The 24,830-nt window shown below is 47.3% G+C and overlaps 1 protein-coding gene across 4 annotated transcripts in view; it reads right to left on the bottom strand.

Annotated features, from left to right (window-relative positions):
• Positions 1 to 21,579, bottom strand: part of drosha (drosha ribonuclease III) — a 93,051-nt gene extending 71,472 nt beyond the window's left edge. For 3 of the 4 annotated variants that reach the window (XM_010905375.5, XM_034289364.1, XM_010905378.3), the window contains exons 1-15: positions 21,356 to 21,579; positions 19,978 to 20,932; positions 19,729 to 19,797; positions 19,112 to 19,430; positions 18,563 to 18,737; positions 18,092 to 18,264; positions 17,080 to 17,160; positions 16,881 to 16,967; positions 16,603 to 16,689; positions 14,655 to 14,726; positions 14,019 to 14,100; positions 13,748 to 13,822; positions 13,455 to 13,624; positions 9,759 to 9,883; positions 6,704 to 6,803 (exon numbers count right to left, since the gene is read on the bottom strand). In XM_010905375.5, the coding sequence (XP_010903677.2) occupies positions 6,704 to 6,803; positions 9,759 to 9,883; positions 13,455 to 13,624; positions 13,748 to 13,822; positions 14,019 to 14,100; positions 14,655 to 14,726; positions 16,603 to 16,689; positions 16,881 to 16,967; positions 17,080 to 17,160; positions 18,092 to 18,264; positions 18,563 to 18,737; positions 19,112 to 19,430; positions 19,729 to 19,797; positions 19,978 to 20,930 (2,568 nt within the window). In that variant the 5' untranslated portion in view covers positions 20,931 to 20,932; positions 21,356 to 21,579. The remainder of the gene's footprint in view (positions 1 to 6,703; positions 6,804 to 9,758; positions 9,884 to 13,454; positions 13,625 to 13,747; positions 13,823 to 14,018; positions 14,101 to 14,654; positions 14,727 to 16,602; positions 16,690 to 16,880; positions 16,968 to 17,079; positions 17,161 to 18,091; positions 18,265 to 18,562; positions 18,738 to 19,111; positions 19,431 to 19,728; positions 19,798 to 19,977; positions 20,933 to 21,355) is intronic. The other variant, XM_010905377.4, reaches the window with a different exon arrangement.
• Between the last annotated feature and the right edge of the window lie 3,251 nt (positions 21,580 to 24,830).

Genomic DNA, 24,830 nt, shown 5'->3' with positions numbered 1-24,830 from the left:
TTACTGATGTTTGAGAAAGACCCTACTGAACAATTCAGAACATGAACAATCATATTTGCCTTTGAACATTTCATTTGATAACATAAGGAAGTAAAATTTCATCACCAAAGCATGTTTTCACCCCCCCGAGGAAGAGAAGGTTGACTCCCTAACCGACAGTGCACTACTTTTGACCAGGGCCTTGGGCGCCTGCGGTCGACGCACACAGCGGTGCATGACTTTTGACAAGTATGAAGAATAGGGGCCCACTGGGGACATGTGTCTGGACCGGGATAAGAGAGCGACTACAATTCAGAATCAGGACGTGTCTTTCAGAACATCTGGCTTCCCGGGCGGTACCAAGGGTCATTGTCGGAACGAGGACGGACGCTATCTCTGCCACGGGGGCCAAAATCACCTATGATTCCGTCTGAACTGGCTAGGAAAGATTTTGAGTGGGCAGATAGGAAATAAAAATCACAAAGACATGAATAAAGAATGCCACCCTACTTTGAACAGCACATCAAAGGCAGTTGCAAACACACACACACACACACACACACACACACACACACACACACACACAACATCTATCTGTGGACAAGTTTATAGTTAATCTTTTATAATATGTTATTATTATAGCATCAGTGTGTGGCGTTTGTGTGTGTGGATGTGTGTGGGTATTGACAGGCAGCTGTGTTTGAAGTGAATCAAAGCGGCCAGCCCGGGGCTCTGGATCCTCCATCTGGAGTGCAACGCGCTGTCGTCTCTCTAGGGGCAGACGAAGGCACCATCTGGGCTTCTCTCTGGAGCGAGAGACCCGTGCGCTGGAGCCTCGACTCCCCACCGACCCCAGAGCACATCCCAAACAGTACACTATTCCCTGCAGGTACAGTCAACTACTTTTAACCAGGGCCCATTGAGCTTAACCATGAATTGCACTCCATACAAGCGTACACCACAGGAATGCACTTGTCTAGTCTTGAGGTGACCCGGCGGTCTAAGCGGCAGCGTGAGTTGGATATCGGCCTACTGCCATTTCTGGCTCCTAGACTTTCTTCATAATCGGCCGGAAAAAGAGATTTTATGCCTTTTCATTTCAGACGGTAAAGATAAGGTAACAATTTAAAAGGGGGTGGTGACTATATATACCAATTATATATACACACACACAAAGTGGGGAGAACAAGTATTTGATACACTGCCGATTATACAGGTTTTCCCACACAAAAATCCAGAAAATCACATTGTAGGATTTTAAAGTAATTAATTTGCATTTTATTGCATGACATAAGTATTTGATACATCAGAAAAGCAGAACTTAATATTTGGTAGAGAAAACTTTGTTTGCAATCACAGAGATCATACATTTCCTGTAGTTCTTGACCAGGTTTGCACACACGGCAGAAGGGATTTTGGCCCACTCCTCCATACAGACCTTCCCCAGATCCTTCAGGTTTCGGGGCTGTCGCTGGGCAATACAGACTTTCAGTTCCCTCCAAAGATTTTCTATTGGGTTCAGGTCTGGAGACTGGCTAGGCCACTCCAGGACCTTGAGATGCTTCTTACGGAGCCACTTCTTAGTTGCCCTGGCTGTGTGTTTTCGGGTCGTTGTCATACTGGAAGACCCAGCCACGACCCATCGTCAATGCTCTTACTGAGGGAAGGAGGTTGTTGGCCAAGATCTTGCGATACATGCCCCCATCCATCCTCCCCTCAATACGGTGCTGTCGTCCTGTCCCCTTTGCAGAAAAGCATCCCCAAAGAATGATGTTTCCACCTCCATGCTTCACGGTTGGCATGGTGTTCTTGGGCATGTACTCATCCTTAGTCCTCCAAACACGGTGAGTGGAGTTTAGACCAAAAAGCATGCACTGGCTTGAGCAGGGGGACCTTGCATGCGCTGCAGGATTTTAATACAGGACGGCGTAGTGTGTTACTGATGGTTTTCTTTAAGACTGTGGTCACAGCTCTCTTCAGGTCATTGACCAGGTCCTGCTGTGTAGTACCCTTGTTGTCTTGCCAGGTGGGCTCTCGTCGCCACTGGGAAGCCCTCCCTCCAATACCTTTCGGGGGAAGAGTCACTGGCTTGTCGTTGACTCTCTGTTGCGCACTTGTGCAATTGGGCTGTACGCTGCTAGCAATACTCGGCCCTCATTCAGGGGGGTTGCGGTTGGTGGTTGTCCCTTTGGTTGATGCCTGGCAATGTGGGTGGATTGATTTCCTGCCTGTTGGGCCCTGTCCGGGGCCTACCCCGGGTAGGGCCACAGTGTCACCGGACCCCCCCGTCTCAGTTCCAAGGTGTTACGCGGCTATATTTCTGTGCTGGGGGATATGAGGAATGCACTACTAACTTTTCTCAGTCTCCTCCAGTTTTACATTTTAGGAGGAGATGAGGTCCTGGTCCACACCGGCGGAGTACCTGGTTTGGGGGGCCCGTTGCTGTCCCTGTCCTTGTCCACCTGGTCATACTTCTGACCTAGTCTAAAATCAAATAGACTCTGGATTTAGCCCAGAGACATTTTTTTATTATTACAATTGGACTCTTAATATCTCACCCGGCACAGCCTGGGTCCTCTCTAGGTTTCTTCCTAAAATTCGACCTTCTTAGGGAGCTTTTCCTAGCCACTGAAATTCAACACTAGTGTTGTTTGCTCCTTGGGGTTTAAGGCCGGGTGTCTCTGTAAAGCACTTTGTGACAACTGCTGTTGTAAAAAGGGCATTATAAATACATTTGATTGATAAATTTGATTGATGACACCAGGGAGGGAAAATTGGTAATTGGGCCTAATTTGGACATTTTCACTTAGGGGTGTACTCACTTTTGTTGCCAGCGGTTTAGACATTAATGGCTGTGTATTGAGTTATTTTGAGGGGATAGCAAATGTACACTGTTATACCAGCTACACACTCACTACTTTACATTGTAGCAAAGTGTAATTTCTTTAGTGTTGTCACATGAAAAGATATAATCAAATATTTACAAAAATGTGAGGGGTGTACTCACTTCTGTGATACATTTCTGCCATCTAACTACACAAAGTGAAAGCATGCTTCTTTTGAAAATGTGTGCCAATTTATTGAAAATGAAAAACCTCACTTATTCAGACCCTTTGTCATGACAATACAAAATGAGCTCAAATGCATCCTGTGTCCTATTATTATCCTTGAGAGGTCTCTAGAACTTGCAGTTCACCTGTGGCGAATTCAACTGATTGAACATGATTAAAAAAGGCACACGTTTCTCCTTTTTATACAAGTTCCAACACTTCACACAGTATGTCAGAGCAAAGACCATACCATGTAGTCCAAGGAAATCTCAGTAGACCTCCAAGACAGAATTGTGTCAAGGCATAGATATGTGGAAGGTTATAAAAATGCTAAAGAAACAAGTTCCCAAGAGCTGAGACGACTCCATCATTGAAAAATTAAACAGTTTGGAACCACTAAGACGATTCCAAGAGCTGGCCATCTGGTCTAACTAAACAACAGGGCTAAGAACCCAACGACCACTAACAGAGCTAAAGTGTGCAGGAGAACCTGTCAAAATTACAACGATCTCGGCAGAACTCCATCAATCAAGTCGTTATGGCAGAGTGGCTAGACGAAAGCCCATCCTGAGTAAAAAGCAAACCTGACAGCTTGAGGGAACCTACAAAGCTGGTAGAGGCATACCCAAGAAGACTTAACTGGAACCGCTAGCAAAGGCCCCTCTACAAAGTACAAAATAAAGAGTATGAATATGTATGCATAATAAATATTTCAGTTTCTATTTTTAATAAATTGGCCCACATTTAAAAAAAAGTGTTTTCACTTCATCATTAAGGGATGTCATGCACAGGTTGAGGGCAAAAACAACAACTCAAACAACTCAAGCTTTGTAAGTGGGAAAACCTGCAAAATCGGCAGTGTATCAAATACTTGTTCTCCCACTGTATATAAAATAGTATGCTTGATTGGGGCTGGGGCCTCTGGTGGAAAGTAGTGCACTAGGTAGGCCACAGGGCTCCATTTGGGATGGAGCCATTAAGGACCATACATGCTGCACCAGTAGCAGAACACCAGCAACTCCTTTGTTCTCTGATGGGATGAAAAGCTTTCTAAATTAAGGGCTCTGGTCTAGAGCCTGTGTTCATTTTACACTCAGTTCAGCACAAAACAAGAGATGAACGCACGCATGTACACACGCACACACACGTTGGACCCAGACGCTCCTAATGACGTTCCCTGGGAGTACAGGATAATAGTGTAGCTGAACGGTCATGGCTGGGTGAAGACTCGCTGACATAGCTGGCCCTTGGAGATGTGGTGGCAGGGTGTGTGTGTGTGTGTGTGTGTGCACAAGCGAGCACAGTGAACTAATTGCTCTCTAGGTTTGACAGTTGGAATGTCAGTAACCGTTAGCGGCGATGCAGGAGCCCCTAGCCAGTGCTACCTGGGAAACAGGCTAATTGACTGTGAGCTCAGGGCAGGCCGGCACATGCAAACACAGGCAAGCAAACACACACACACACATAAACCTTAATAAAACATATCCACTCCTTCTCTTCAATGGATCTACAGCAGTCTCAAAACCAGCAAATACAGACAACAACCAGAAAACAAATATAGACCGATCAGCCATAACATTATGACCACCTGCCTAATATTGTCTACAGTAGGTCCCCCTTTTGCCGCCAAAACAGCCTTGACACATCGGGGCATGGACTCCACTAGACCTCTCAAGGTGGGCTGTGGTATCTGGCACCAAGACGTTAGCAGCAGAACCTTTAAGTCCTGTAAGTTGCGAGGTGGGGCCTCCAATAACTTGTCTGTTTGCTCGGACCACACAGGCCAGCCTTCGCTCCCCATGGGGGCATCAATAAGTGGACGCCCATGACCCTGTCGCTGGTTCACCGCTTTTCCTTCCTTGGACCACTTTTGATAGGTACTGACCACTGCAGACCGGGAACACCCCACGAGGGCTGCAGTTCCGGAGATGCTCTGACCCAGGCGTCTAAGCCATCACAATTTGTCCCTTGTCAAAATCGCTCAGATCCTTACGCTTGCCCATTTTTCCTGCTTCTAACACTTCAACTTTGAGGACAGAATGTTTACTTGCTGCCTAATATATCCCACCCACTGACAGGTGCCATGATAACGAGATTATCAGTGTTATTCACTTCACCTGACAGAGGTCACAATGCTATGGCCGACCGGTGTATATGGTTAAAAGATTACAGAAGAAACTAAATCAGCTGGAGACATAAAGGAGACAAGAACCTGCGGCCTAAAGGGCACCCTATTCCATACACAGGGCCCTACAATCAACTAGGGCCTACGTAGTTCTGGTTAAATGGAGTGGGGCTCTTAAAATCCAGGAATCCATTTCATATATTTGAGGTATTAAATGAGTGGGAGGTTAGAGAAAGAACCAGCCAACGTAAAGGACAATGCAGCTGATATGATACGTGTTGTGGCATCAATGGAGTTTTTCGCGCACATGCTTGATTGGTCGGGTGAGGCGCATTGCAACCTTTCTTCACCACGGCACCACGGACAGCCATGTGCTCAAAGACAAGCAGAAGACCCCGGAACAGCCTTTACACAGGCTGCTGACAGACGTGGTGACCCGGTGGAATACTGTGCAGGAGATCCTAGAACGCCTCTCCAAGCAGCAGCTAACGATCTCGCCAGTTCCGCGGTCACCAGTGACATGCAGCTCCTGGAACAATTTGTTCTTTTTGAATGACTTTCCACTGACTCGAGTAACAAGGGCTTTTTAGCCTTCGTTCAACTGTTTCATTCAGTCAAATGTACATTTCGTTAATTAGAACGGCCGGCAGCGGAGTTCTAAGGTATCACTAACCCAGTTCATACGCAATATTTGCACTTTTCTGGAACGACTTGCACTACTTTGATAGACAAGTCAGAGCCTTAGCTAGTTTGCCACAATTTAACGGTAGTTTATAAGTGACGTATTTTTTTATTATGGATATTTTGCCAAAAAAAAGCTAATTATTTAGGTTATTTATGTCTGTTAAATAAAAATCAATTCAATATGATGACTTGGATCTGGTCGTCCATGTCTAACATTCATCTTTAGTGATCTACCATGTTATATAAGCTAGAGGGCTCCCTGTACAGTTCATAGGCTTCATTCCCAGAGATTAAAAGCAATTTTGCTATTTTAATTATCACTACATCCAAATGAAATCAAAATCAGACAGGGACTTTGTGAATCGATACCCAGCCCTACTTAATACTGGTTGTCGGACAGAATGCTGAACGCGTTCTCCTTCGGATGCGTAGCTGCTGGAGAGTACTTCCTAGCTGAAAACGCTGAGTAAAAAGAAGCAGAAGCGCTTCAGATGAAGTCTCTAATCTGCAGAGACTTGCTGCGATGAGATGGGGCCATGACAACAAATTGGACTATGCAAAATTGGGAAGGGAGGTAGAACTGAAAGAGGGAAACAAAACGGAGGCCGTGCATTACTGGTGCACTACTTAGGGACTAGGGGGCCATTTGGGACAACAAGTGAATGGGGCCTCAAGAGATCTGGACCGTAAAGCTCTGCAAAACACTGCTGCAATCTGCAGTGAGATGGTTCTAGTAATTACACTAGAACATGTTTCAGCGCTACGCTTGCCTGAAATTACAATTGCATGAAGCTGGCATGTGTCGAACTTAATTATAATGAGGCCAGATGCGCAGTGAGATGTAATGTGTGTGTGTATTACCCACCTCCCTCTGTGTTAACTTCTGCTTGTCTATCTGTTTGACCTTGGGGCTGTTGGCCAGCAGGTGGCGTTGTTTCACATAGCTTTTCCACAGCTTCTGATACCTGGGAGAGAGAGGAAGACAGCAGGAAAAAGAAGAAAAGAGATAGATCGAAAGAGAAGAATGTATTTTTAAATGTTTTAATAAATTGATAATAGTAAAGGATGAAGGAAAGAAAGAGCAGACGAGGAAAGAAGCGATGTCAAGCCGATTCACTCAGAACAACACATCAATATTTCAACAGTGCCCACCATTATTAAACAACATAATTTAACAGTTGGCTCAAGGCGTAAGGCCATTAGTCTGCTTTGTGTGCGTGTGTGCATGCACATGTTTGTCTGCTCTTCAGCACCCATCCTGTGACAGAGAGGCAAGTGCCCTCCCCAACCCAGAAAGTAAACCAACATTTGTAAATTTTTTTCAGCACTCCCTGGTCATCGATGACCCGAGTTCACCCTCCATCCACTCTCCTCCAAAGTGCCATAGTTATAACAAACTTCCCAACTGCAATCTATTCTATTAGGTTTTATCTTCATTTCCATTCGAAAAAGGACATCGTTGTGGGCAAGGTGACAATGATGGACCGCTGAAAAGCGTACCGGGCAGCTCGACTAATGATAAGACTGAGGACTACCGCCTGTGTCACTCGGTCTCCGTGACTACGCCTCTGACTGCTTCTCTCCATTAAGGCTCTGTCCTCATTTAGAGACGAGGTTATTAAATGATATGAGTGGCGGGCAGCAGGGGTAAGCAGAAGACTGGAGGAGCTGAGAGGAATTAGAATTAGAGCACTTTAATGGGGGGGACTTCATTAGCGAGCGGTGTGGAAAGAGACTGAGACGGCTTTACCGCCGCGATTAACGGCTCACCGCTGGCCTGACGCCACGCGTACACCGGGGTCAGAGGAGAGCGGGGCGATGTTACAGCTCGGGGGGCCGAACCCCCCGATACGCTCTGACCTTCCAGGTCCGCTCTGTGCTCCCTGGGCGGCGCAAGACGGCGTGTATCTGGCTGTGAGCGTGTGCGCCGCGTCGGTTTGTGTGTGTGCCACAGTCGTCCGTAAACATATGCTCCGTGTCTGCCTACAGCCGCTCTTTTACACTTGTTCAACACCATCTGCTTCTGCCACCGCTTTCCTCCTCCCTCCATAGACTGGTATAGCGAAGAGTACCTCAGCATTACAAATGTTATGCGGAGAAGGGGAGATCACTTATTTAGTTAGGTCTATAGAACAAAGTGCTTTTCTATAGTATTTCTCTCACCGGGCGTGCGGTAATTAGACCAGTAGCCCTGCTGTGGCCTGCAGTCGGCCGCTTCGTTGAGGAAACTTGGTCGGAAAGGAATGCGGTGGCGAAAGGTCTCTTAGCACGCAGAGGAAGGAAAGACAGTAAAATCTTGCTTTAATACTACTTTCTAAGTCATCCATCACAACACTTTCCAAACGAACACTGGACTGTAGTGTAGACGTGGGCACCATTTGGCTGCGAATAAACGTTCCGCTTAATCAGCGTTGTTCGGAAGAATACATTCTAATTCCAGTGGAAATACGGCCTGCTCTCCCCTTTCTCTTTTGGGGGTCTCATTGCGGTGAGATTCGGTGAACGCAGGCCACAACCATTCCACCTGTCAATCTTGGTGTCTAATATCAGAGCCGTAACTGGATCAGCAGGTTTCTCATTGCAACCAAGGTTATTTTAGCTCAGAGCTCCGTGGAGTCTCCAGTTAGTAGAAGCGTGTTAGGAAATACTGCGATAATACTGACAAACAATTGGACTCTCTTCAAAACCTTAAAAGGAAAACACAAAAGACTAATGCATTTTGTTAATTTGTTTCGAAGAAACATTTAGCCCCATTTGTCAGGATTCCTCGCATTGGTTCTCTACGTGGAGGAATTTCGGGGGGTCTGTTTGACGGCGTAAGGTGGCTCCAACGCACCGTAGTGGGGACGCAGGATTTCAAACCGGCTGCAACGCGATAAAAACGCTATTTCATGCTGTTGAAATGGTCACTGAAAGACACTTTATTATAATAACAGCCCGTTGGATCGCACACAGCCAGAGTTCCAACCCTGGGCGTGAATTTCCAAAGCCTGGGAACTGGAAGAGGAGGCTTAATGTTTGCAGCGGTGGTCATGTCCCCATCCTGACCCCCCCGCCCCCCACACAACAACCTCGCTCTCAGTGGCGTTTCCATCAATGCAATTAGGACCAACTCTGCCAGTGTCAGAAAGTGATTGGATTGTACCGGTGCCTTCGCGCTGCCTTCGTTTCCACATCTGCGGACTCCTGTTAATGATACATCTGTTGTCCACGCCTCTGAGAGGTTTGACACAGCCCCATTGAACACATTGACCGAGCCACGGGTAGGGTTGCGTGCACGCACCCTTGTGTGTGTGTGTGAGCACGTGACCGCAGAAAGGGAAGTAGCAGAGAGACAGACGCAGACCGACAGGCAACCCTCGCGTTCCGACAGTAGAAAAACAGCATTACTCACAGGACAAAGGTCGGAGCATAAACACACTAACGATGGGGATTTGTACTAATGAGACCTCCTGTTTACCAATATAACCAACCCCTCCTCATCATTTCCATCATTAGCATTGAAGCCTGCGTCCCAAGGAGCGTGATCCTTCCGTTGACAGTGCCCTATTTTGGGCCGAGGCCCCAGTAGTGAAGCGTGGACGGAACGGGGAGTCAATTGGGACGGGCCCTAATCTCATTAAAGTATCTGACGGAACACGTATCAACAGACCCGAGAGCGAGGAGAATATTTTCGACTGGCACGCTGCTTTAGTTGTTATTCTGGGTTTTCGACGAGTCCCTCTGAGACAACAAAGGAGCGTCGTTTAATACGCTTTATGCTTTCCCACTGCACCTCCTCCGGAGTGTGGGTGATGGGTGAGAAAGAAGAGAGGAAAGAGGGTGTGTCTGTGGGAGGACTACAATGCTGTTATGGATTGGAGGAGAGGCTACAGCTATACGCCCTGGGTTATGTTTGAGGGGTACAGGGGAGACCTTACTGGGGGTCCCCGGCATAGCTGAGCTGGGCTGGCCGGATTCCGAAGTGAACGATGATGGGGAAGGTGATGACCTCAGGGTTGAACTGCTCTCTGTCCAGCTGGTCAATACGCACCGAGCTAGGCTTCTGAAAGAACAACAAACCAACAGACAGACGATGAGACCAGCCCAAGGTCGACCACACAAAGACACTTAAAAGCAGACATTGGGACGACATGGTGTATACGTTCTTTTTTTTGTATGTTTCAGCCTAATACCACGCTGATCCATTTCGTCAGCTAGGCACCTACGGATTAGCCTAATCAATAGTCTTGTGATCTTACCACACTGTTTGGATCTAACTAAGAATGCGTTGATGCATAAGTGAGACCAAAAGAGGGAATATAAGAAACTAATGAACATGGGGGAGGAAAAAATCAGGTTTAACCAAAAATACGACAAATATTTTCTTCAAACATGCTTATACTAGGTTAGGTTTGTAATTTTTCATTACATGTCTGAAGCCATGTCTAGACAGCAGTTAATGGGAATTTGGCCTAGTTTACCTGGAACTGTTCCGGACAGGACATGGCTGGGATTAGACCACAGCCATATCACATCTTTTCTAAACCGCAAAAACTACACACCACTGCAATACACAGCTTGTGAAACTAAGGCTGGCCTAGATATACACGCACTTCTAGGTTCACAGGGTTTTAATAGTAACTGAAATCTGGACTCTGACTAGGTCTATTTAATCGCAAATAACTCTTGTAAAATGTGACATAAAAAATGATGGCAAAAGCTTTCCAGCCCTGATGTTGTAGTGGTAACAAGGCCACCGATTAAAGTTTGATATGTTTGACCTTTCAGTCACAAATCAGAAAGTGGATTTCTAAGGGAAGATGCAGCCTCTTTTTCCCCATGCGATATAACATGAATATTATTTTACGCCTATGTTTAGCTTCAGGGTTGTATTTAGATGTTACCACCCACCATGATGGCAATGTTTATTAATCGAAAACACCTGCAGCGTATCGAAAACACCTGCAGCGCATTGAAAACACCTGTAGCGCATCGCAATCTGACAGCCAAACAGCTGTTCCCACTAGCCAACACACAGTCATGGAGGGAAATACGTTTTACTTCACGTATGGAAACGTAGGTTTCCGCACCTCAGGTTTTTGTTTAAAATATGTTTTACAAATAAATCATCACAATCAAATGGAATTTTGGTAATGTTTCACATATTATTATATTCTGCATATCTTTGTAAAGACACAACGTTTTTATTACCTGCAAAACTGTGTCATGTGATTGCATTTTAGAAAGCAGCTCCTGGTAGACTAAACATTGATGGTTTTCACAATTAAACATAAAAGCAAACACATTTAGCAGGGCCTTGTTGCTGCAGGCTTTAAAACCATATGGCGGCGCTCTATTACAATGAGCTTGCCAAACACTTCAACACAGGTTATCTATATTACCAGAGTATACTCCATGTTTCCAATCTCTATTGAGCTGCTATATTTTCCATTTACCAGCCTCTAAACGACTTTCATCCGACATGAACAGAGATGACATAGAAAACCTTACCGAAGCCAACTACATGCAGATGGAAACTAGAAGAATTACCTATTGATTAATGACATTCTGTAAGGAAGGATTAGTCTTCCACAGTCTTACCAATGTGTAAGTGATTACATGCTGGCCGTATACTGACTTGAAAGCTAAGCAGTATCAACAATTGCATCAACCCAGATTTTTCTCGTTTAAATAAAAGCCCAAAATGGGATAAAACCCTTATCAATGTCTGATGGGTGAATTTTAAAACTTGCCAAATTAGTCTTAGGGTAACTGAAAATGTTTGTGAATTCATTTTCAATTATGGCCTCATTTGTGTGCATCTGGTTTATCTTGGCAACACTCCCGCTGACGAGGAAAACAGGCTGGAAGCCGAAGAAACGGCAGCTCTTCGAGCACGCCCCGCTTTGCAGACACGCCGCTTCTGTTAGCAATGTGTAGCATTTCTCATTCATCACTGTCAGTTGTTAAACCGCAGCGCGCATTACAGGGACGTCACAGTGCCATTACGCCGTTAGTCTGGTTTAGCCCTTAGAATAGGAGTGTTGGTTAAGGATCCGTTTGGCATTTTAGCTCAAAACGAATCAGATTACATGGATAAGTGGGGACCGGATTCCGGATCAGCAGTCCTATTCGGAGAAACCTGATATATACAGCGTCTGATCATATCAGAATGTGGAAGTACAGTGAAATGTTATCATGAAGGGGCAAGAGAAAGCACTCCCAGTCTGTCTCTCACACACACACACACACACACACACACACACACATTTGCCTTCCTATTCTTGTGGGGACCAGAGATCTAAACCGGACACAGAAAACCATGTGCCTCGCCCTAAAGCTAACCTTACTGTAACATTATCTTCCATTACCTAACTTTCATGCCTGAACATAACTTAGTCCTATTGTTTTACCGGGTAATGCCTAAACATAAAGTAACCCCGATTCTTGAAAAATACCCAACTGAACGTGTTTCCCTAAAACCAAACCCTGAGGTGAAAATCACAGCTATTCTCCTAGCTACATTAATAACTGGATCTGCAACGCAGATGCATACAGACAGCAGCAGATAAATGCATGTGAACAGGTGAGTGAGTGATGAGTGGAGCCAGAGAGACAGAGAGAGAGGACGTGTCTGGTATGAACTCTCGTTTGTCATTTTTATTTACATCTTCCGCCTAGGTTAGCTCATCATGAATTTATAGGTTTGACAACGTCGCCGCAACAACCTTAAAATGTCCTTATCGTTTTAAGGGGAAAAAAAGGCCTGTGTTAACATTAAGCAAATTTCCCCCATCTGTCACTTCCCTGCTCTGAACCTGGGTGCATTCTGGTGACGGGAACTACCGGCGGTGCCTTTCCACCATGCCGTGGTCCTGAACCTGGGTGCATTCTGGTGACGGGTACTACCGGCGGTCCCTTTCCACCATGCCGTGGTCCTGAACCTGGGTGCATTCTGGTGACGGGTACTACCGGCGTTCCCTTTCCACCATGCCGTGGTCCTGAACCTGGGTGCATTCTGGTGACGGGTACTACCGGCGGTGCCTTTCCACCATGCCGTGGTCCTGAACCTGGGTGCATTCTGGTGACGGGAACTACCGGCGTTCCCTTTCCACCATGCCGTGGTTCTGAACCTGGGTGCATTCTGGTGACGGGTACTACCGGCGGTCCCTTTCCACCATGCCGTGGTTCTGAACCTGGGTGCATTCTGGTGACGGGTACTACCGGCGGTCCCTTTCCACCATGCCGTGGTTCTGAACCTGGGTGCATTCTGGTGACGGGTACTACCGGCGGTCCCTTTCCACCATGCCGTGGTTCTGAACCTGGGTGCATTCTGGTGACGGGTACTACCGGCGTTCCCTTTCCACCATGCCGTGGTTCTGAACCTGGGTGCATTCTGGTGACGGGTACTACCGGCGTTCCCTTTCCACCATGCCGTGGTTCTGAACCTGGGTGTATTCTGGTGACGGGTACTACTGGCGGTCCCTTTCCAACATGCCGTGGTTCTGAACCTGGGTGCATTCTGGTGACGGGTACTACCGGCGGTCCCTTTCCAACATGCCGTGGTTCTGAACCTGGGTGCATTCTGGTGACAGGTACTACCGGCGGTCCCTTTCCACCCTGGGAAGACTCACCATGCCGGGGTTGGTGACGATCATGCCCTTGCACTCCTCGGCATACTTCTGCCACGCCAGCTCCTCCCACTGCAGCATGTCAGCGATTTCCTCTTCAGGGACCAGGGGCTTGGAGCTCCGCAGGAGGTAGAGGAGCACCTGATGCATGGACAGCACCTCCTTACCACCGTCTGGCACACACGCGAGAGAGACACACGGGAGTGTCAGGCGACACTCATGCAAAAGCCATTACACTCCCTTTACGGTTTCACATGGACGACAGTTCTCTGAAATGGGAGACAGTCAGGTCTCACCAGGTAAGAAGCGGACAAAGCGAGGCATGAAGTGGAACTTTTTACATCCGGGAGATTGGTTGTCCCACTCTGGGCCTGCATGGGAGAGAATAAAAGGCAGTGAAAATAAGCCAACTCCATCCACTATCCCATCCATTCACATCATTGAGCAGACGCTGTTATCCAGAGCAACCCAACAGTGTCGTAGTCCCCCCCCGCCCCCGATGTAGCGCTTAGGGGGTAAGAAAGTGCCTAAGGCCAGTGGAAAAGGGGTAAACATCTCGGGGTTCACCTGTGAGGTTCCAGTCATAGAGTTCCAGTATATCCTTGAACAGGTATGAGGAGAACAACTCCAATCCCTTCACACAATAGTTCTGAACAGGGGGAGAACAATGGGTTAACCTCTCTCACAAACCAACGTAAGCATCTTAACGGCATAGAACAAGTGGCCTGATATTAAAATCCAGTCCTCTAAATGTTGACTTCTAATACTTATTTATAGGCCAGCTCAACAGGAAGGTTAAAAACATCCCCTATTTGACTGAATAGGATGAGTGCCTTGAACTAACTGGCTTTAAAGCACACAGGATACATGAGGCCGAGGACAGGGTCACCAGCACACCAGCAAGCACGGAGACTAAATACTAAACACAGATATAGCGAGAAGAGTACTGTAGAAAGAAAGAAGAGGAGCGGCAGAGAGGAAGAGTGAGGGAAGTTCAGGAAAACAGAATAAGGGACTTGAGAGACAGAGAGGGGAAGGATGAAGAAAGACAGAAAGGGGGGGGGGAGGAAGAGGGGGGAGAGAAGAAGAGGGGAGGAAGATGGAAAGAGAGATGGAAGCAGAGTGTAAATGAGGAGACCGAGGGAAATAAGAGGAGAGAGGGATGAGAGAGAAAGAAGAGCGATAAAGATGGGCTTTACCGACCTCTGGTGTCATCTCCTCAATAAAGTGAATGCTGTAATCTATGTTGAAACGAATCACTCTGCACAATGGTATCTGAGGTGATGAAAGAGACAGAGAGAGAGGGAGCGAGGGAAGAAAAGAGGAGAAGAACTCTCATTACCATGGCGTAAGACAGGGGTTACAGCTTCTCAAGGAAACTCATTAAAACCTCATCTACATAAGCGGGGTCTGCTGCCCAAAACACACACACACACTCTCTCTGCACACAACCAGCTCACACAAACGGTATCTCTTTACCCAGAGCTTTTGAACATTAAGTGACTCCAATCTCTTTAAAGAGATAAGCCTACTCTTCCTTGTTTAATCTCCCAGTTACATGCTCTTTGTTGTCTGAGTGAAAGAGTCCATTTTGGAGGATTAACCTGCCCGCCGTACACCGATGCCCAGCCTTTCGGCTAACTAGCGGGGGCTAATATCGCTACTCTCTGGCGTCTCTAATCCCTGCGCCCCCGGTTTTTTCCAGGGGTTGTTTAAATTATCCTGCAGTAATCTGGGCTTAATCCCCGCTGAATTCTTTTCAAACCAGAGTTATTGACCAAATATGTGCATTTTTGCTTCATTATTCGAACACACCTAACTATTCAGCCCCACACACTCCCAGCTATCTCGTTCACCGCTTTGATTTAGCCAGGCTTTGCCAGCCATCGATTCGCTGTCCTTTTGGGCCAAAATTGTTTATTACAGAACCTAATAGAGTTTGACCCGGCTTTCCTTTCAACTCTCCCCTGAAACTCGCCGACACCCCCTGGGAAGTGGTGCCTAACTTTGAAAACCCCGGGAACAGGAGGGCTTTAAAGTTGGGATCTCAGTAATATTTGACTTGAGAAGTAGAAAGCGAGAGAGCGAGGACTTTAAAGACAAGGTCGTCATCCGCTGCGTGGCTCCATGAGGCAGGGTGCTTCTCAAACGGCACACTGTCCCTCATAGAGGGCACTACATATGACCAGGGCACAGAGGGGGACACGCCTTTTCAGAGGCTGACCCTGGAACAAAGATGACCGAGGCAAAGGGTGGATTTGAAGTTGATGTTCTGGGGTTTGACCGGTTTTAAACCGCTGAATGCCGATCATTAATTATGAATGCTGGTGCTTTGTTTTATAAAACTGCCTGTTGGGACAGAGATCATATCCATATAACACACACAGACATCTGATACGGAAGAGGTTGTCTCACTGGAGGACATTAGGAGGGGAGGATGGGGGAGAGAGAGAGAGATACAGAGCAAACGAGATACAGAGAGAAAGGTCAGAGGCTGGAGGGCACGGGGCTAGGGTGGAGGACACGGGGCATAGGGTGGAGGACACGGGGCATAGGGTGGAGGACACGGGGCATAGGGTGGAGGACACGGGGCATAGGGTGGAGGACACGGGGCATAGGGTGGAGGACACGGGGCTAGGGTGGAGGACACGGGGCATAAGGTGGAGGACACAGGGCATAGGGTGGAGGACACAGGGCATAGGGTGGAGGACACGGGGCATAGGGTGGAGGACACGGGGCATAGGGTGGAGGACACGGGGCATAGGGTGGAGGACACGGGGCTAGGGTGGAGGACACGGGGCATAGGGTGGAGGACACGGGGCATAGGGTGGAGGACACGGGGCATAGGGTGGAGGACACGGGGCATAGGGTGGAGGACACGGGGCATAGGGTGGAGGACACGGGGCATAGGGTGGAGGACACGGGGCATAGGGTGGAGGACACAGGCATAAGGTGGAGGACACAGGCATAAGGTGGAGGACACAGGCATAAGGTGGAGGACACAGGGCTAGGGTGGAGGACATAGGGCTAGGGTGGAGGACATAGGGCTAGGGTGGAGGACATAGGGCTAGGGTGGAGGACATAGGGCTAGGGTGGAGGACATAGGGCTAGGGTGGAGGACATAGGGCTAGGGTGGATCCATGGTTCTTACATCAGTCAGAGGCAAGTGGGAAAACAGGGAGAAACCTTCGAACAGGTACTCGTGGTCATCGTACTCGATCACCGTTGGCCGGTCCGTCTGGAGAAACAAACACACAGCCGAGGTCAGAAGACGGCCGGACGACACTGGAACCGTCCTACGCTGGTGGCTTTTCCGCCACCACTTCAGCAGGACACAGGGTCTTACACCAAGCACAGAGCACGAATAGGCTGGAACTACAGCAGCAATGAAAGAGATGAAGATGGTGGGAGAGGCTGAGATATACCCACCAGGAAGTTAGTAGGTGGAGACACAGTGATTCTGTAGTGGTACAGCTTCCCAGAGTTGTTGCTCATTGGACGGCACTCCTTCACAGACTACAAAGACATGGTAGAGAGCATGGGTGTAAATGTCTGCGGCAGGTTCCTCCTATACTCCATTAATGTGAACAGATGAGTGACAGTTTAGTGTTTGTGTGTGTGTCTTTACCTCCTCTCCTGGGTAGATGCTGTGGCGTATCCCGGTGCGTCTCGATTTGGCACTACACTTACACAATGGCCCGTCATTCATCTGCGCGCACGCACACACACACACACACACACACACACGAGCACACACGAGTGAGAAAGAATTACTAAGCTATCAATCATGCCAGAAATCCAGTCCAGCCCAAAGCCTAAGAGAAAACAATTTTTTAAGCAGATCCAAAATCTTTCCTAAAATCAAAAACAGGGGATTGAGTTGTCAACAGTGTCACAAGGAGGGTTTGGCATGTGTGGTTGGCGTCACCGCAAGGTGACATTTTGACAGCCAACAGTTAGTGGTGGTGTCACCCAAAACAGTGACAGCATCATCAAAACAAGTTAGCACTAAACAGATACAGGACAGAATGCGCCGAAATCGGATTTTTATCAGAGCCGTCAGAGCTCGGGCTGTTCCGCTTCACAGTGCTGTTTGTGGCAGCATTAAAATATGTAGCTTAAAAGCTGCAGAAATAGTACGCTGACGTTTCTTTGGGGTAAATCTTGTTCTGGAGGCAGATCTGCCCACAAAGCAGAAATGATGTGATTGGTTGCTTCAATGGCAGGGGATGTGGTAAAGGCTGAGCTTGCATATGTGGCTGGGCTTCTGGTCATCAACGTACCCCTAACCTTAACCCTTACCCTAACCCGACAAACCATTCATTGTGTAATAAACTAGACATGGGAATTGAATCATGCGTGGTCAGCGCAGGGGTGGAGTGAACGCTGCAGCACCTGGGGAGCGTGTTGAATATAGTGTTTTAGACATTTTACCGTTGAAGGAAATTCAGACCTTGCATGTGAGGAACGTGTTTGCTGCTTCGTAAATGCCAGCAGGCTTGGTAATTCTTTTAGCTAATGCAATGCTTATCAGTTCGCAATCCCTTCCACTTAACCAGCAAGTTCACCGACTAGCTACAGTAATTAGCCGCTGCAACTAATAAAGGGCGGGTAAAGTGCTTTAAACCTCCCCCTCTGACCTGTCCCGGGTCGTTGTACCACAGCTCGTCGTGTAGCCGGTCGGGGTGGGCCTTCTTCCTCTTGATCTCAGCGATGACGTCGAACACGTCGGAGTCAGAGCTGCTGGAGCAGCTGCTGCTGCCCCCGTCCGAATCGCAGTCCGACTCGCTGCTGCTGTGGCCGCGGGTCTCCTCTGGAACAGACACACGACAGCCAGACGCCGTTAGCGGCTAGCCCCGGCCCGGCGCTCCCAACAGCAGGGCCGGTAATTGTGACTGAAAGCGCGGTTAGCAAGCTGTCGGTCTAGGAGAGCTGAACATGCCGCAGCCAATTAGACTCCCTTAGGCATCCGAAGTCACTCCTAATCACATTAATCAATCTCTAAGTCGTGTCTGAATATATGCAGTGTTTACAATGAGAATGGGAAGAGGCAGTTCATTTATTCAGTCTCACGTTCCACTTTTATAGAATCACCTTTAGAAGTGAAATACCTTTGGGGTTCCTATCTGATATCAATACAGTACCAGGATCCTCATCCAGCTTGGTCTTGGGGGGTTCCCATTTGGGCCGGGCCAACTGAGCGCGCTCTTGTCTCTTGACCAGTTCCTCCTCGAAGCGTTCGTATAGGTCCCTCAGCTTACTGGTCCCCACCACAGTAGAGTCACCCTACAGGAACCAAAAAAGGGACACACAACGTTCCTAAGGGCAGTTGAAGGTAGACGGAACCATGGATTGAAAAACACGAAGCGCTACTGGGTTACATTTTCACACATCACAGTTGTTATCAAACTAGCAAAAAAGTAGCGAAATATATGACACGAAAAAGCAACCAAGAATTAATGTAGCTTTGAAACAGAGCAAAAATGACCCAAGCTGCACTGAGAATCTACTCCATGTTTCGCCACATCGAATCAGAAGTTTTGCCAAGAATGGGGCAAAAAACTAGAACTGGACAATGATATCACAGAAATCAGGGTATTGCATCCTCAGCCATTATCCCTGACAGTTAGGATAAATGAGGGAAAAGCCAGACACAGTACCACTTGGTCCATGGGGTCGCTGGAGTAGTAGTTCTCGGCATGGGTACAGCGGATCCACGCTGGCTTCAGCATCTCCTCCTCCTCTCTCTCTTCTCCATCCACCTTCTCCTTCTCCCTCTCCCGGTCCCTCTCTCCTCTTTCCCTGTCACGGTCCCTCTCCCTCTCCCGTTCCCTGTCCGTGGAGGCCTCTGCATCGGTGTCTCGGCTCCGGACGGAGGGGTAGCTGCGGTCTCTCTCTCGGCTCATGCACGCTCCGTCGGAACGCCGCTCCCTCTCCTCCTCCCAGCGCCCGCGTTTCCTTTCTCTGCTGCCTGACCGGCTGCAAGGAGAGAAACCCAAAAGGTTACGGAGAAACTGACACATTCAGATAGAGTGAGACAGAGACAGCAAGAGAAAAACAGAGAAAGACAAGAAAGACCACGAGAGAGACAGAAAAACAGACAAGGTGAGGGGGACAGAGAGACAGACTATTTACTTCAACTGTGTAAATTGTGAAGTGTTCATAATTTATGTTACATATGAAATTGTTTTACTCCAATGCTGACTCGAACATTTGCGAACAAAAGATGTTTTGTTTGTTTTTACGGCGATACGGTGTCAATGCAAGCATGCGCTACCTCCTAGGTCTCTTCCTGTGTCTGTCAGGGGACGGAGACCTCCGGCTGTCTCGGTGGCGATGCCGTTCCCTTAGGGCACACAAGCGCACACACAAAGAGGCGTTCAAAGCCAGGTCCAGAAAAACAGCAAACACAGATTTGAGGCAATACATCGGGACGGGCAGAGGCGGTCTCCAGAACCCAGACCACAGGCTGAATCCATGTCCTGTAAACCAGCCCTAGACGTTGGTCACGGGGACGGGTGGCTACCTGCTGCGCTCTCTGCTCCGATGTCGAAGGGGTGGCGGAGTCCTCCCTCGCTGTTCGTACTCGGACCGGTGCCGCCCGCCCTCTGGTCTCCGTCTGTCCGGACTTCTTCCCCGGTCCTTCCCTCCTCGCTGGTCGGCGGGAAAGTCCATCTTGTGTCTGTTGTCGCCGCGGCTACTGTAACCATAGACGGCCTTCTGCTGCCTGGGGTCATCGTGGCGGCCGCCTCGGCCCCTCTCCGGCGACCTCTGACCCCTGTTGCCCAGTTGCTGCTGTTTCTCGGCGTTGTACGGCTGCCCTCCTCCGTCACCTCCATGTGAGCTGTGCCTAAAGCCCCCGTGGTCCGGCTTGTAGGAGCCAGGACCCTGTTGGGAGCCATAGCCCACTTGGCTGAAGTTGGGCGGAGGCGGGAAGGGAGGGTGGGAGTAGTTCATGGAGTAAGGAGCGTGGTGGTAGGACTGCGGGGGGGTGGCTGGAGGCATGCTGGGCGGGTGAGGGAGAGGTGGAGGGGGCACGGACGGCATTATATAATGGTAAGCGCTCTGAGCTGACGCCGGAGCCCCAGACATGGAGTTTACACAGGAGCTGCCGGGCAGAGGAGGAGGGGGGAAATTGGGGTGTCCCTGAGGGTTAGTGAAGGGAGGGCGTACTGGGCACTGGCTCAGGGGACTGGAAACCATACCCCCCTGAGAGGGAAACGGAGGGGGGTACGACATGTAGTCTGAGTGGGCGGGTACGTAACCAACCCCACCACTGTTGCCTTGGCCACCGTAGTTGTGAAAGAAGCTGTGCTGGGGAGGGGGGTCATAGTGGTAAGGAGGCAAGGGTGGCTGGGGAGGTGGCGGTCTTATGGTGCTGGGTCTGTAGTTTTGGGGGGAACCATGTTGACCCCCATGCTGACTTGGGGGGGCTCTTCCTCTGGTACAGCCCCCTCCTCGACCCTGATGGAAGGACATACCTACAGGAAGCAACAGTAAAGTTAGTACATCATCACTAATTCTAGGTGTTTGCGTGGCTTGCTAATCCTGAGTCCTTCCCTAGTTACATTCCAAGCTGGCTACTACTATGCATTTTAAAATAAAATTGTCCTGAGTCTAACATCAAAAAACAATTAGCCTGTACTGAAAACACCGTGCTCTGCCATCTAGATAACGTAATAACCAGCTAACGTAAGCTAACGTACAAAAAGGCATGAGTACAGTAGCACTCTAGCTAGCAAGCTAACAGTCAGAATACAAATAACTAAGCACGTATGAGGTTCGTTAGGTAGGTAAGTTTACTGTGCACAGAAATTAGCAAGCTAACTAGTTGTATTAAAGCAAGAAACTGGAACGCAACGATAGCTAGCTAGCATTATAATGTAATAATATTAGCCAATTACCTTCAGATTTGAAAGCAAACTTGCTAGCCAATTGTTTGCTACACGTAGCCTGATATCGAACAAAAGCGAATCAATAACGGAATGGCACGTAGTGCTGTTGAACAGTAAAATTGGTATCCAGTCCAGAGCAATTACATAAAAATTAGTAAAACATTGCGATAATGAATGGAGGTATTAGGAATGGCATGATGGTTGAATGGGTATTGCTGCGTGTGAGGCTCTGTTTCCAGTCGGACTACTGGAATAGACGGACAAGTATGAACCAATCAGATAAAAGCAACAACATAAGAGTCGGATGCGGTTGGATGTCCAACTGTGTTACTGAAATAGCCAACGCGTCATAATCCCTATAAAACCTAGCGGTAAAATGCGATACTACTTTTCACATATCATCATTAGGCCAAATTTTTTATAAGGAATTTTAGAATAGGTTCAAATAAGTTCAGGGCCTCTATGAATGATAAAGTTTGTCCTGTCGGTAGCTAATAAGATACATCAGATTTGTGCAAGGAAAAATCCATAGAATTGAAACACAGTTGCATCTCAAAATTATTTTAATTTTTTCCCCCAGTAATTCTGTTCAAATCAAAAAGTGACACCTTAATATATTATAGATTCATTACACATAAAGAGAAAACTTTCAAGCCTTTTTTGTTATTACAATAAAAAATGTACAATACAGAAATTCTCTAATCAGCTAATTAACTCCCTGAGCCTTCAGTCCACACAACCACAACCATGGGGAACACTGCTGACTCATTTTATATATGTTTTTTAACCTTTATTTAACCAGGTAAGCCGATTGAGAACAAATCATAATTTGCAACGGTGACCTGGCCAAGATAAAGGATAAAAAGTGCTGAACAACATAGTTACGTTCGATACATAAAATATAACCATACAAAATACAATAGTCTACACATAATACAGATCAAATAAAGAGTCAATATACAGTTTGTGCAAGGTGATGTCTATGTGGTATGGCAGTGACAAAATACAAATACAATAGACAGTACATATAAAAATACTGGATGTAGTAAAGGGTCTATACAGTTTGTGCAAGGAAAAGTAATCGGTAAGCAAAGATTGTATAGCAGTAATGGTAGGGGGAATAACACTTGAGTATTTCAGCATACCTGAGTAAATGGAATAGTGCAAATATGACCGCAGTGCAGGTAAAATTTGTACCACCATGCAATAGGTGTAATAACAGAGGAAACTGAGTAACAGTGTGCAAAACAGTGCATGAATGATGGAAAAGAGTTAACACAGTGATCGGACAAGAGCTCAGATAGACATACTTTTAAGGCATTTTAAGGAGCCGAGGGAACCCTGTTTATTAGGTTTGTTGTTGCATGCTGTTTATTGTTAGGGATTTTTACAGCTAAAGACATGTGGCTCTTCTTTTCAGGCCACAATGGGTGACAAGGGGATTCTTTGCACCTACCATGAATGGAGCCAATAAGTGTAGCCATGCAGGTGCATTGACAATTTTTGCGGTGCACAACATCAGCCCAACAGACATGGAGTGTGAATGAAAAAAGTCAGCCACTTCCAACATCAGCAGCCTCTAGATGTACACGGCTGATGTTACTTCATGCCTCTGGATGTTACTTTATGCCTCTGTCCAATTAACCCACAAAGGACCGTCAATGGCTGAAGAACTGTCTCTGGGGCAAGTCTTCTGTCATGGCTCCATGAACTTGAGCCAGAACAACTGATACGGTCAGTCATCCCTGTCTGTACCAGACTTTGTTAAATACCAAGGGCACCTGGGCCATGTAGGCATCCGGACAGTTATGGTGATGTCTTATAGCAGCAGGATGTTATATGGCTGGCAACAGTGGGACATTGCTATCAGGGCTGAAAGAGACAGAAAATTAACCAGGCCTAGTTCAGCCGGCCAGCAATTAAAAGTGATAAATGTTAGATCATTATATACTTTTTTCACACATTAACATCACGCCAAATTTGAATATTTCACTAGACACCATTATTAAGCATTGTTGTAATGTTTTAAAACTGAGTTTAACTTAAGTTTACCTCCACCACAAATAGCATCTATGAACTGTATGGCTTTTGCCGTTTTAACAGTTTATAATTAGCCAGTATGAGGCTTATTATCTACTAACTTACTACTTGAAAAGATGAAAGAATCGTTGAAAATCCTACTCTTATACTGCCCAAGAGGTTTTGATAAACACCTATATTACCCTAAAAAGCATGCACAGGTGCGTACTTCAAAAATCCACCACAAATAATTGTAATATTGTATGACCGTAATACAGTTTTAGTTTAGGCTTACTATAACATACAGTGGGGAGAACAAGTATTTGATACACTGCCGATTTTGCAGGTTCTCCCACTTACAAAGCATGTAGAAGTCTATAATTTTTATCATAGGTAGTCTTCAACTGTGAGTGACAAAATCTAAAACAAAAATCCAGAAAATCACATTGTATGATATTAAGTAATTAATTTGCATTTTATTGCATGACATGAGTATTTGATACATCAGAAAAGCAGAACTTAATATTTGGTACAGAAACCTTTTTTTGCAACTACAGAGATCATACATTTCCTGTAGTTCTTGACCAGGTTTGCACACACTGCAGCAGGGATTTTGGCCCACTCCTCCATACAGACCTTCTCCAGATCCTTCAGGTTTTGGGGCTGTCGCTGGGCAATACAGACTTTCATTTCCCTCCAAAGATTTTCTATTGGGTTCAGGTCTGGAGACTGCCTAGGCCACTCCAGGAACTTGAGATGCTTCTTACGGAGCCACTCCTTAGTTGCCCTGGCTGTGTGTTTCGGGTCGTTGTCATGCTGGAAGACCCAGCCACGACCCATCTTCAATACTCTTACTGAGGGAAGGAGGTTGTTGGCCAAGATCTCGCGATACATGCCCCCATCCATCCTCCCCTCAATACGGTGCAGTCGTCCTGTCCCCTTTGCAGAAAAGCATCCCCAAAGAATGATGTTTCCATCTCCATGCTTCACGGTTGGGATGGTGTTCTTGGGGATGGTGTTCTTGGAGTTTAGACCAAAAAGCTCTATTTTTGTCTCATCAGACCACATGACATTCTCCCATTCCTCGTCTGGATCATCCAGATGGTCATTGGCAAACTTCAGATGGCCCTGGACATGCGCTGGCTTGAGCAGGGGGACCTTGTTGCGCAGCTGGATTTTAATCCATGACGGCATAGTGTGTTACTAATGGTTTTCTTTGAGACTGTGGTCCCAGCTCTCTTCAGGTCATTGACCAGGTCCTGCCGTGTAGTTCTGGGCTGATCCCTCACCTTCCTCATGATCATTGATGCCCCACAGGGTCATATCTTGCATGGAGCCCCAGACCGAGGGAGATTGACCGTCATTTTGAACTTCTTCCATTTTCTAATAATTGCGTCAACAGTTGTTGCCTTCTCACCAAGCTGCTTGCCTATTGTCCTGTAGCCCATCCCAGCCTTGTGGAGGC

The sequence above is a fragment of the Esox lucius genome, chromosome 21, assembly GCF_011004845.1.
Source record: "Esox lucius isolate fEsoLuc1 chromosome 21, fEsoLuc1.pri, whole genome shotgun sequence".
NCBI lineage: Eukaryota > Metazoa > Chordata > Actinopteri > Esociformes > Esocidae > Esox > Esox lucius.
This window is presented reverse-complemented; position numbering and strand designations above follow the sequence as displayed.